Source organism: Rhea pennata, unplaced genomic scaffold (genome assembly GCF_028389875.1).
Source record: "Rhea pennata isolate bPtePen1 unplaced genomic scaffold, bPtePen1.pri scaffold_33, whole genome shotgun sequence".
NCBI lineage: Eukaryota > Metazoa > Chordata > Aves > Rheiformes > Rheidae > Rhea > Rhea pennata.
The window spans coordinates 1,581,445-1,594,711 of NW_026907680.1; the positions used below are offsets into that span (position 1 = coordinate 1,581,445).

General features: G+C 60.3%; 2 protein-coding genes across 2 annotated transcripts; one reads left to right on the forward strand and one right to left on the reverse strand.

Moving 5' to 3' along the window:
• Nucleotides 1–1,163: 1,163 nt before the first annotated feature.
• On the forward strand, nt 1,164–6,889 carry LOC134154685 (uncharacterized). Its single transcript, XM_062601366.1, is given in 16 exon segments — nt 1,164–1,344; nt 2,940–3,036; nt 3,145–3,197; nt 3,200–3,306; nt 3,397–3,505; nt 3,644–3,760; nt 3,875–3,942; nt 3,974–4,019; nt 4,150–4,291; nt 4,373–4,556; nt 4,669–4,768; nt 4,853–4,971; nt 5,106–5,143; nt 5,415–5,527; nt 5,629–5,695; nt 6,763–6,889. Coding segments are annotated over 16 exon segments (1,668 nt in total).
• Nucleotides 6,890–8,848: 1,959 nt separating this feature from the next.
• LOC134154686 (uncharacterized) lies at nt 8,849–11,852 on the reverse strand. The gene is given in 13 exon segments (XM_062601367.1): nt 8,849–9,088; nt 9,129–9,247; nt 9,332–9,431; nt 9,544–9,727; nt 9,809–9,950; nt 10,081–10,183; nt 10,306–10,497; nt 10,617–10,712; nt 10,798–10,865; nt 10,980–11,096; nt 11,235–11,343; nt 11,434–11,538; nt 11,649–11,852. Coding segments are annotated over 13 exon segments (1,779 nt in total).
• Between the last annotated feature and the right edge of the window lie 1,415 nt (nt 11,853–13,267).

Genomic DNA, 13,267 nt, shown 5'->3' on the forward strand with positions numbered 1-13,267 from the left:
GTTAGTATGTGTCTTTCCAAACTTCCTTAAAATCAGCTACTTCCTGAAAAACCTATTGCTGTTACTTCCTTAAATTGTTACCTGCTATCTTGTCTGAAAGCAAACAGGCCACAAAAAGTTTTATGAAAACTTAGATGTGATACATTGTATCCAAATAGTGTTTAAGAACTGAGAAGTCATCTTATGACTGTGATAATAATAAATCTATAGACCTAGGAAGTATTTATTTATTTATTTATTTTAACTTAAATTAATTCTGTTATCACAGGCGATTAATCGTTTGCATTTAAGATCTAAGATCATTTTAAGGTTAAGATACATTAAATTTTATTTATTTATTTATTTTAACTTAGAATAATTCTATTATCACAGATAGGTTATTAATCATTTGCATTTAAGATCTAAGATCATTTTAAGATTAAGATGCATTAAAGATTATTTAAGTACTAGGTGTAGCACTAAGTGGGGCTGGGGAGGATAATCTCAGGTGGATTTTGGAGAGCTATGGGCATTAGAAGAAAAGATCTTTTGGTTGGGGCAGTTGGTTTTTGCTGTTTTGGGGTCCCCCCCCTCCTTTTTAAGCATTTTGATGAGCTAGAATTCTAGCTAAAATTTCATAGTGCAACTCTGAAGGAACTCCTTCTGTTGCCCTATAACATGCATATCCCCCTCAATCAAGTGCAGGATTTGATATGCTTCATTTAAACAAAGCCTACTTTTTTTTTTTTTTTTTTTTTTTTTTTTTTTTGGCCTGTTTGTAGTCTGTCCTCAAGATCTGCATCTGTTGTGGTGCCTGTGAAAAACTGATCACTTACTGACCTCATCTCCACCTTGCTGCTCTCCTACTGCTCTTTAAAATGGATGTTACTTCTTCCCTTTTTCACACCATATGTTTCTGTTTTCTTATGGAATGCAAGCCCTTCAGATAAGGGTCTGTCGTCTTTTGCGACCGCACAGTGCTGCATAGCGTTTATGTTGTGTGGTTTAAGGGAGACAGCTAGTACTTCACTGGGATTGGAAACAAACATTTGGAGTATTGGATAAGCTGTTAACTGTGTATAAATCTTAGTAAATTATCTTAGTAAGTTACCTTAGTAAATAGTGAGACAAAAAAGCCAGTTCCTCCTTGTAACATTGCATTTGTTAACGTCTTGTAAGGGAGGATGTTCAAATTTCTGTCGTGGATGCAGATGTCGTGCTGGCTCTTGTCGCATGCAGAAGCCAGCATCAGCAATCTGAAACAAGCAGCGCTTGTTAAAGCTCCAGTCATGCCAACTCTGTACGCTATAGTGCAGTATTTGGATATTGCAGCGAACCAAGAGTATTTGGTGGAAAGGATCAAAGGTATGTGGTCAACCATACTGACTTTAAAACGTTTCCGTTAGCTGGGTCAAGCGTCGGCGGTGTCAGATACCCCGTCAATTAAGAGGTTTGAACTACAGTCACAGCGGGGAGAAGAGCTGCTTTTCAAGTAGCAGAGGCAGTTTTTGCAACTTCCTCTTTTCAGACCGATGTAATGATGTGGGACTTGGCATGGAAGTTTTTATTTCTTCTCTCAGTTTGGGGTGTGAAGTGTCCTATTTAATCCCTTCATTAATTACCAATAAAAATTACCTTGTAAACTCCACTCCCCTAACTTTATATCCTCTCCAAAGCTCCCACGCTGCAAACGCACGAGCTCACCACACACCCAGCCAAGAGCCACCCGACTTGGGGCAGTTGGTTTAATTCAGCTTCAGAGAACTTCCTGGGTGCTTGCGTGGCTCACAAGCAGAACTGCTGCTGCTACTGCTGCTGCCGTTGTGGCTGCTGCTGTGGCCACTGCCGCTGCCCCTGGGGCTCCCACTGCCGCTGATAGTCTTTCTGACACTGGGTCTTTGTGTGCTGCTGCCACTGCCAGTGGGGCTGCTGTTGAGTCCAGCATTGGATCTTCCACTGCCACTGCTGCTACGAGCGGGTTTCCCGCTGTGTCCAACATTGCAGCTCCCACTGTCACTGCCGCTGTGTTTGCCGCTGGCACTTGGGCTGCCGCTGTGCCCGCCACTGGGGCTCCCAGTGACGCTGCCACCGCCAGTGGATCTGCTGCTGCGTCTGCCACTGGGGCTTCCACGGCTGCTGCCGCTGGGTCCAGCACTGCCACTGCCGCTGCCACTTGGTCTGACAGTGGGGCTTCCAGTGCCACTGGGGCTGCCACTGGGGCTGCCACTGTGTTTGACAGTGGGGTTTCCAGTGCCCCTGCCATTGACACTGGGGCTGCCGCTGTGTCTTACAGTGGGGCTTCCAGTGCCACTGCCATTGACACTGGGGCTGCCACTGTGTCTTACAGTGGGGCTTCCAGTGCCACTGCCATTGACACTGGGGCTGCCGCTGTGTCTTACAGTGGGGCTTCCAGTGCCACTGCCATTGACACTGGGGCTGCCGCTCTGTCTGCCACTGGGGCTCCCACTGCCACTGCCACGCTGCCTGCTACTGACACTGGGGCTGCCGTTCTCTTTTGCAGTGGGGCTTCCACTGCCGCTGCCTCTGGGTCCCTTCGGGGTGCTGCACCCAATGGGAGGGGTCCTGAGCCTTGCACTGGGGGGCTTTCCACGGGGGGGCATTGCATGGGGGGGGAGGGGAGGAAGGTCCCTTCTGGGTGTTGCACCCACGGGGAGGGATCCTGGACATTGCACTGGGGGGGGGGGTGGCTTTCCATGGCGGGGGTGTTGCACCTGGGGGACGATTTGCACAGTGTGCGGGGGTCCCTCCTGGGTTGGGCTGCAGCGGGTGCTGGAGTGCATGAGCCTGGGAAGGGGGTGGGGTTTTTTTCGGGGGGGGGGGAAGCAGGGGCTCCGGTGTGGCGCCAGGGCCGCAAGAGGACGAACGCGCGGCGCCTCCCAGGCTCGGCTTGGCGCGGCTCAGCCTGGCCCGGCCCGTCCTGGCCGCTGCCTCTCTTGCAGCCGCTGCCGGGGAGCCGGAGGTGCGGGGCGAGGGCCCGCGGTGGGGCTCGCTCTGCGACCGCCGCTGCGCCGCCATTAACGACCAGCATGGCGACCTGCCCTCGGCCTCCCACCCCCACGGCGTCCTCGCCCCCCGCATCCTCGCCCTCCGCATCCTGCCCGGTAGGGAGCCCGGCGGCGGCAGCAGCGAGGGGGGTCCGCGCAGGGGGTCCCTGTGCCACCACCCACACCCGCTCGCCTCTCGCCCGCAGTCGTCACCCACCAGCAGCACTTGAACGAGGTGCCGGCGTGCGAGAGCTGCGGGGCAAAGACCACGCTGACGGCCGAGAGCGCGGTGGAGGCCAACAAGCTCTCCAACGACGTCAAGGTGGGTCCGTCCCCCCGCGGCCCATGCCCATCCTGCTGTGCGGGAGGGGAGGGGGTCTTTTCTTTGGCCGCAACCTTCTCCTCTCTGCAGTTCGGCTTCAAGAAGTGGAAGAGCCACGCGACCGCCCGGCCCTGGGAGGACCGCTCGGAGATCAGGAAGGAGCTCTACTCCAACCTGAACGTCATCCGCGGCTTTGGAGGTGGGCGGCCGCCGAGGCTCTAGGGTCCGCGGCAAAACCCTGTTGGGAGGAGGGAGCCTGGTTAACACCCTCCCTCCCCCGCCGTGCACGTGGCGAAGCGGCTGGCGGAGCAGCGGAGGGGCCGGTCGCTGTCTGCAGGCTCCACGGTGACGTTGGGCAGCGTCCTCTACGCGCTGCTCTTCGGCTGGTGGCTGGCGCTCCTCTACGTCCTGGTGGCCGCCGAGATGTTCCTCACCGTCGTAGGGGCTCCTTACGGTGAGTCTTCCCCAGGTGCCTGTCCCCGGTGCGACCGGGCCGGGCTGTCGTGGTGGGAGACGGGACGTGCGCGTTGGGGTCCTGCCCCGCGTCCCAATGCCGCTGTCCCCGCAGGGCGGCTCTGCAGGGACCTGGGCGTCTACTTCCTCTGGCCCTTCAGCAAAGTGATCCAGCGGGTGGAGGTAACGGCCGGGTGCCGTCCGTACGTCCGTCTACTACTACAAGTACGCCGTGGATGGCATCAACGTCTTCGCTGTCAGTGTCCTTTTCCCCCCTGCTTCCTTTTTGTGTATAGGGGGGGACACGTCAACTGGGCACCTCCTTGAGGAACCACCCCTCAAAAACCACTGCCCCCCCCACTTCGGACATGTCCTTGATGGCCGCCGCAGACCTGCTGCTGCTGGTGGTGGTGATGCTGGTGCTCGGCTACGTGGACGGGCGCAGCCGGCTGACGAGCTCGCCCGTGAAGTTCGCCCTGGCACTGCTCTCCATCATGCCCCTCTCCGACTACATCAGCATGGCCATCGCCAGGTGAGCAGCTGCCTGGTGCCGGGGCCGCCCCGCGGCGCTGCTTCCCGCCCCGTTGACCCTCTGCGCTTCCCGTCCCCGCAGCATCTCGGCGCAGAGCAACGTCGCGGTGGGGGCGGTGGTGAACACCACGTTCGGCTCCATCACAGAGCTCACCTTCTACATCACGGCGCTCATCAAGGGCGCCCGCAAGGGCAGCAAGTGCTACGAGGAGATCGTCAAGGCGGAGCTGACGGGCACCCTGGTGGGCTGCGTCCTCCTGGTCCCGGTGAGCCCGGCGGGGAGGAGGCGCTTGTGTCACGAAAGCCCCCGTCCTCCAGCGTGGGAGGAGGAGAGGACCTCCTCGCCGGGGTCACACTGACAGCCACGTTCTCTCCGAGGGCTTGTGCACGGTCATAGGAGGCATCCGGCACCAGGAGCAGAGGTTCAACAGCTGCTCGGCGGGTGTCAGCTCGGCCCTGCTCTTCCTCTCCGTGGGAGGTGAGTGCCCCGGTGGCGGTGCCAGCGGGGGGAGGATGTCCCGCGCCGCGGCCTGGCGCCCACTTCCACCTCTCCCGCCGGCAGGCGTCTTCGCCCTGATGCTCTTCTCCAAGGTGTACGGGAGGCTGGTGTGTGGCGAGTGCCACAACGTCACCCAGAACGTGCTGGGCCACTACCTCTGCCAGAGCTGCCACTTCGACCTGGTAAGACCCCAAACCGCGGCACCCACGGGCGCCCGTAGCCCGCCCGGCTCCTCACCGGCGGCCCGCAAAGGGCGCTGCAGGGTGCCCAGGGCACGGCCATGGCGCTCGCTCCGCTGATGGGCTCTCCGTTGCAGGTGCAGAACAACAGCATGCTCTACTACAGCCACATCCAGTGAGTGTCCTGGGGTGGACCCGGTCCCCGTGTCGGGGTGGCACTTCGTGGGTTGGCTCACAGGTCCTCGGGGAGCTGCCTGGTCGTGGGCAGGGCGTCCTCCCTCCTGGGGATTGCACCGCTGTGCCTGTCTGGTCCCAGGGCTGGACCACGCTGCGTCCATCTCCCTCTGTCCTGGGACAGCCGCCGGTGTTCTCAGCCCTGTGGGGTGCAGGGGAACGCCGGGGCCTCCAAAGGGCTCTCGCGTGGGGCTGAGCGCCGTGTCCCGCAGGCCCCCGGTGTACACAGTGTCCCTGCTGCTCCCTGCCGCCTACCTCATCGGCCTCTTCTTCACCCTGAAAACTCACTTGCACATCTATGACATCCACATCAGCAACTGTCACAGTGAGTGCCGCCCCGGCTCCGCTCGGCGAGTCCCCTGCTCCCCTTCCCACGCTGGGAGGCTCACATGGGGTTTCTGACTCATCCCTGCTCCTTTCCCCCAGGGCCCAGCCACCACCACAGCGCCGTGGACCACTGGTCTCGGTGGAGGGCACTGGTCATCCTCCTGCTGTCCATACTGAACATCCCTTTCCTGCTTGAAACAAGCATCTGAATTATCACAGAGCTGAGCAGAAATTCTTCACTCGCTCTTCACTTTCTATCACAGAAAGGCCCAGCACTTCCAGTGCCACCAGCAGGAGGGCCCCAGAGGCTCTGCTGGTGTGTTCACGGAGAGCAAGGTGCAACAGCGTGTGCATTCCAAAACTACATTCACCACTGCTGCCTTTGAAGGCAGGACTGGGCGATGTCGGGCAGGGCTCAGTGAACCCATGGGAAGGGCTCTTGCAAGCCAGCGCCCATAGCACAAGGCTTTTGCAGGAAGCACGCTGGAAAAGAAGGGCCCCCAGCAGTGACACTTACTGCTCTGGCATTCTCGTCCACTTCATTCCCAGGCCACTCAGTAGGTGCTCCACCTTCTGAAGATGGCTTCCTCCCGCCTGGCACTGCCTTCTGGGCAGAGCACTCTGGGGTGCCTAGGAATGGACTGCAAATACACACCGCGGGGAGGTGGCATGAGCACAGGGGCAGTAGGGTCCCCATTTCAGCCTGACAAGTTGGGCACCTGCTTCTGCCACAGAAGGCAGTTCTGTAGCAGAAGCACGTGGGTCCCACTGACTGGGGTCACATCCACAGATATGGGCATCACCCCCTAACAAAACACCCAGGGCTGCACGTTATGCCCAAAGTAGAGCTCTGGACAGAACCAGAGCACAAATTTCTCTCCATGCAGGAAGGCGAGCAGCAGGGTCATCTGGCAGGACAGGCTCCAAGGCACAGCATTACGCGCTGTGCTGCCAGCTACATTAGCCACTGCACCGTGGCCCCAGGGACTCTGTTCCGGGATGGGCAATGGTTTGCTGCCTGTCTTCCTTAGTCCGGTGGCCTTACGAGGTCATCCTACAAGGGACAGCCTAAGCTGGAATACAGCCACACCACTGTTGTGTTAAGGCAGGATCAAAGCAGAGAGGAAAGGTGTCAGGCTCTCACTCTGTTGCCAGGGCACATGTCTGGCTTCTTTCTCCCTCTGTCATAGTTTCTTAATTCTGTCTTCAACACTTGAACTGTACCATATTCAGTGTTGCAGAGGTGGGAGGGGACCAGGTCTTGGGGAAGACTTTGCAAGGTACCTATTTACCACTAGCTCACCATGACATGGTACCCACCTACCTGCACCCAAACCTCTTCTGCTCGCTGGAGCTTTAACGGGCAGCAAGTGCTGTGAGCCTGGAGAGTGGCCCTCTCCTACAGCAGCAGCTGCTGGTGCATCCATCAACTGCTCATAGCTCACCTCTTCAGTAGAGCCACCCTGCTGCCTTCAAGTGTTTTGCTGGCAGAGCTCTAGCCATGCGTCATAGCCTGTGTTACACATCAGGGCTGCGAACATTACAGAGCAACAGTCAGTGACTTGCTTTGCTGATAAAAGGTGATACAAATCTTTCCTAGTGATGGGAGGCACCTTTCTGTCTTCAAAAGCATCCCCCAAAATAAGCTGCAGCCATCTTCAGGGCGGTGGTGGTGGGGTGCTGCTAACAGTGCAAAGCCAAAATCATGTGTGCATGAACACACAGCAGCCTCTAAGCCTGTGTGTGGGGCAGGTCATCCCTCCCCTCCCAGAGCCCTGGGGTGGCTGCTGCAGCATGGGGACAAGTGTTTGAAGGCTGAGTAAAGCGCCTTGCTGCTTCACCCCACAACTGACTTGTTTTCAGAGGCAGCGCTGAAGAGCATGCAGCTCTGGTTTGAGGGCTTGCTGCTAGGTAAGGCAATGCTTTTGTGCATCTTGACTATTTGAATGATTCAAGGTTCCTGCTGGCGCACATGAGCTGGGTGACCTTTGCCACTTTGGGACCTAGCTCTGCCACATAGCTGGAAGGGGGATAAATTACTCCAGGCTTTGCTTGCCCGGGCTCCTGCTTGGCTTCGGCTGCCACTGCTGTTGCTGGAGGCCTGGCTCCATCATCTTCAAACAAGGCTGTCTTAAAGTACTAGTTTCTCCTTTCTAAGAGCAAATCTGCCTTTTAAAAAGAAAACCTTCCATGATGTCAGCGTGTTGCTACCTTTGCCAGAGCAGGGCTGGTTTCCTAAGGAGAAGAGGCTTTTGCTAGTTACTGCTACTACCTTGGCCCCATAATTGGCTCTGCTCTGAGCGGCTTGCAGAGCATCAGGGAGCTGCGCAGCACCGAGCTCCCCTCCCTGTAGACACCTGCAGGTGCTGCTCAACTCATCTTGCCGCCCAGCAGTGCCAGACACTGGTGTGTTGAAGTGCAGCATTAGCCCTACCCCCTCCTCTTCCTCGCTGCGCTGCCAGCGCCCTTCTTTTTAAAGCACTCAGGCTGGCTCCATTTCCAGAGTGAAGCCTAGCTTTCTGTCACACCAGTTCAGCCCAAGGCAGATGTTTCCTGTTCCGCCTCAGATGAGCTGCTTAGCTGCTATCACATTCCTCTGTGTCTCCGCCACACACACTACCCCCATTTTCTTTTTTTCTCCTTTTTAATTAATGCTATCTACTGCCCTGTGCTCTTGAGGCTATCTTGCTGCCATCAGGCAGCTCTTGATACCTGCACAGGAATGTTCCCAAACGAAGAGCTGCATTAAAGACAACAGCATTGTCCGTAATGCTGCTATACTAGGGGAGGAAGGGAAAAATAAATCAATAAGTAAGGCTTAAAAAAAAAAAAGAAATTGCTAAACCTTTACTCATGAATGAGCCGATGTCCTCGCTCGAGCCATGGCAGAGGGACCCTGGCTGCTGCTTGTTGCCTTCCTGCCTTTAGTTTGTAAAGCTTGTCCTGTTTCTCTGATTGCTGCGGGTCCTTTTTGCATCCAGTGTGCATGTTGCAACATGTGAGCTTCGTTTCCTCCCTTGCTTTTTATGATGAAGGACTTCCCCATGGAGCGAGGAAGGGCTGGGGAGGGAGAAGGGGGCCAGGAGCTGTACTTGCTTGTATTTGTGTGTCCAGTGTTCTTTGCTTTCTTTTTCTTTTTTTTCTTTTTTTTAATGCTCTGACCAATAAATCCATCCAAAGCACCTGCTTTGTTCTCCAGCCTTGCCCTTCTGCTGGTATCTACGCTGTATCAACTTTCAGAGCTGTCGTCACTGCCTGTCCTCAGCAGAGGAAGAGGAGAACGGTGGCTTTTGTACTTTGTGCCCGGCGAGCCTGAAAACTACCAGAGAGGAAAGTATCCCAGAGTCGTTTTTAGTGCCCCCAACATGCAAAGCGTGGACAGCAGGAGGATGACCAGTGCCCTCCACCGAGACCAGTGGACCACGGCGCTGTGGTGGTGGCCGGGCCCTGGGGGAAAGGAGCAGGGAGGAGTCAGAAACCCCACGTGAGCCTCCCAGTGTGGGAAGGGGAGCAGGGGACTCGCCGAGCGAAGCCAGGGCGACACTCATCGTGACAGTCGCTGATGTGGAAACCACGGGTGCTGCGGTTTGAGGTCTTACCAGGTCGAAGTGGCAGCTCTGGCAGAGGTAGTGGCCCAGCACGTTCTGGGTGACGTTGTGGCACTCGCCGCACACCAGCCTCCCGTACACCTTGGAGAAGAGCATCGGGGCGAAGACGCCTGCTGGCAGGAGAGGTGGAAGTGGGCGCCAGGCCGCGGCACGGGACATCCTCCCCCCACTGGCACCGCCGCCGGGGCACTCACCTCCCACGGAGAGGAAGAGCAGGGCCGAGCTGACACCCGCCGAGCAGCTGTTGAACCTCTGTTCCTGGTGCCGGATGCCTCCTATGACCGTGCACAAGCCCTCGGAGAGAACGTGGATGTCAGTGTGACCCCGGCGAGGAGGTCCTCTCCTCCTCCCACGCTGGAGGACGGGGGCTTTTGTGACACAAGCGCCTCCTCCCTGCCGGGCTCACCGGGACCAGGAGGACGCAGCCCACCAGGGTGCCCGTCAGCTCCGCCTTGACGATCTCCTCGTAGCACTTGCTGCCCTTGCGGGTGCCCTTGATGAGCGCCATGATGTAGAAGGTGAGCTCCATGATGGAGCCGAACGTGGCGTTCACCACCGCCCCCACTGCGATGTTGCTCTGCGCCGAGATGCTGCGGGGACGGGAGGCGCAGAGGGTCAACGGGGCGGGAAGCAGCGCCGTGGGGCGGCCTCGGCACCAGGCAGCTGCTCACCTGGCGATGGCCACGCCAATGTAGTATGAGAGGGGCATGATGGAGAGCAGCGCCAGGGCGAACTTCACGGGCGAGCTCGTCACCCAGTTGCGCCCGTCCACGTAGCCCAGCACCAGCATCACCACCACCAGCGGCAGCAGGTCTGCGGCGGCCATCAAGGACGTGTCCGAAGTGGGGGGGGCGGTGGTTGTTGAGGGGTGGTACCTCAAGGAGGTGCCCAGTTGACGTGTCCCCCCCCATACACAAAAAGGAAGCAGGGGGGAAAAGGACACTGACAGCGAAGACGTTGATGCCGTCCACGGCGTACTTGTAGTAGTAGGCGTTGACGGCGCGGTAGCAGCACTTGATCACCTCCGCCTCCAGCTGCACGTCCGTCTGCGGCGGCGGCAGCGGGGCGATGGAAACCAAGCGGGTGACACTGGTCTGGGTGTCCCACCCTGCCAAAAGCCAGCCCATCGAGAGGGGACCCTCCACCCCCAGCACCAGGGGCCACCCACCATGCGCAGGCGCCGGATGCGCACCCACTCCGGGGGTGGCAGCAGCACCTGGTGGGCCGTGCGGGTGCTCATCTTGGCGATGGGGATGAGGAAGAAGAGGAGCCAGGCGACGAAGCAGACGAGCCCGTGGGCCAGTGCCAGCGCCGGGTAGCCCAGGCAGAGCCACGCGGCGGAGGCGGCGGCAGCGCGTTGCTGCAAGGACGGCCGGTGGCGGCAGGTTTTTAGGGTAGAAAAACCCGAACGGGAGCAGCCGGGCTCTCAAAGAGCCGCCCCTCGGGCCCCGTCCAGCACCTCCCGCGCCGGGCGCTCACCCGGTAGCCGGGGTCCGCGGGGCACCAGCGGCCGGGCGCTGGGCCGCCGAGCAGGGCCGAGGTCTCCCGGGTGCCGTCGGCCTCCGCGGTGGGACCCTGGCGGAGATCGAGGAGGTTGGGGCCGGGCGCGCGCCCGCCAGGGCTGGCGGGGATGGACGTACGGACGGCGCCCGGCCGTTACCTCCACCCGCTGGATCACTTTGCTGAAGGGCCAGAGGAAGTAGCCGCCCAGGTCCCTGCAGAGCCGCCCTGTGGGGACAGTGGCATCGGGACGCGGGGCAGGACCCCGACGCGCACGTCCCGTACACCACCACAACAGCCCGGCCCGGTCGCACCGGGGACGGGCACCTGGGGAAGACTCACTGTAAGGAGCCCCCACGATGGTGAGGAACATCTCGGCGGCCACCAGGACGTAGAGGAGCGCCAGCCACCAGCCGAAGAGCAGCGCATAGAGGACGCTGCCCAACGTCACCGTGGAGCCTGCAGACAGCGACCGGCCCCTCCGCTGCTCCGCCAGCCACTTCGCCACGTGCACGGCGGGGGGGGGGGGGTGTTAACCGGGCTCCCTCCTCCCAACAGGGTTTTGCCGCGGATCCTAGAGCCTCGGCGGCCGCCCACCTCCAAAGCCGCGGACGACGTTCAGGTTGGAGTAGAGCTCCTTCCTGATCTCCGAGCGGTCCTCCCAGGGCCGGGCGGTCGCGTGGCTCTTCCACTTCTTGAAGCCGAACTGCAGAGAGGAGAAGGTCGCGGCCAAAGAAAAGACCCACTCCCCTCCCGCACAGCAGGATGGGCATGGGCCGCGGGGGGACGGACCCACCTTGACGTCGTTGGAGAGCTTGTTGGCCTCCACCGCGCTCTCGGCCGTCAGCGTGGTCTTTGCCCCGCAGCTCTCGCACGCCGGCACCTCGTTCAAGTGCTGCTGGTGGGTGACGACTGTGGGCGAGAGGCGAGCGGGCGCGGGCGCTGGCACAGGGACCCCCCGCGCGGACCCCCCTCGCCACTGCCGCCGCCGGGCTCCCTACCAGGCAGGATGCAGAGGGCGAGGATGCGGGGGGCGAGGATGCCATGGGGGTGGGAGGCCAAGGGCAGGTCGCCATGCGGGTCGTTAATGGCGGCGCAGCGGCGGTCGCAGAGCGAGCCCCACCGCGGGCCCTCGCCCCGCACCTCCGGCTCCCCGGCAGCGGCTGCAAGAGAGGCAGCGGCCAGGATGGGCCGGGCCAGGCTGAGCCGGGCCATGCCGGGCCTGGGAGGCACCGCGCGTTCGATCCCCTGCAGCCCTGGCGCCGCACCGGAGCCCCTGCTTCCCCCCCTCGAAAAAAACCCCACCCCCTTCCCAGGCTCATGCACTCCAGCACCCGCTGCAGCCCGACCCAGGAGGGACCCCCCCCCATACTGTGCAAATCGCCCCCCAGGTGCAACACCCCCACCATGGAAAGTCCTCCCCTCCCGGTGCAATGTCCAGGATCCCTCCCCGCGGGTGCAACACCCAGGAGGGACCTTCACCCCCCTCCAGTGCAGTGCCCAGGAGTGACAACTCCCCCACCCTGCAACCCGCCCCCCCCCCCCGGTGCAATGCCTGGGACCCCTCCCTTTGGGTGCAACACCCAGGAGGGACCTTCGCTCCCTCCCCCCCCCGGCCCCACAGTACTCAGTGTCACCCTGTCGCGCCCCCCCCGCCCCAGTGCACAGCCCAGTTCCGTCCTGCCGCCCAGGGCGAGGCCTGAGAACCCCCCCGACCCCGGCGCGATGCTCGGGGCCCCCCGGCGTGGCGCAACGCGGCGCTCACCCAGTGCGTCCTGCGGGCAGTGCCTGCGGCGCCCGGGCTCGCCCTCGCCCTCGCCGGCCATGGGGGCGCCGGTAGTGCCGCACCGCCACCGCTTTTGACGGGCGGCACCGTGGGCACGCGCAGGGTGCCCCACGCCGCCCTCCCCCCCGCCCACGCGGGGCACCCCACGCGGCCCCGCCCCCCCCATCATCGCCACGCAGGGAAGAGCCTCACACGGGCTTGACAAAACACAGTAATTTAATAAAAAACCCCAATCACCGCTGTGATCCCACCCGCTTTACACACGGTTACAGCGGCGCCCCGGGCAGCGAGACTCTCCCTTCCCCACCGGAGGAACGCGCGGCACAGAGGGGCCGCGGGGAGGAAGCCGCGGCGCAGGCGCGCTCGAGGTAGCTGCCAGCAGGCCGCAGCGACACGAGAAGGTCCCTGCTGCTCGCAGAGAATCCCCGAGGGAAAGGGCGCTGGCACCTCACCTTAACCTCACGTATTACACACACATCCTTCGTATCGCAGTTTTATACCTCTGTTTAAAAAAATAAACCACATCAACTTCTAACCCCCTTTTCGATTTGCCTGAATTTGCAAGGGATGCCCCCCCTTAAAAAGTGGGGCCCGCTCTTTGAAACAAAGGCAAGTGTTTTCCCCCAAAAGCCAATTCCGCAGAAGGGGAACGGCGGCACGTGCAGGCGTGGTGAGACGCTCGCGCAGGCATCGTTCCGCAGCGGGGACGTTCCACTGCTGCCCGAGCTTTGAGACCGTCACTGCAACGGGAACCGCAGCTTGGCCGGCGGCCCCAGAGCTTGACTCGTTCCCGAGAAGCCGGAGGCTCTGGCCAGGCGGCGGCCGCTCGCCCCCAGGGAAGAAA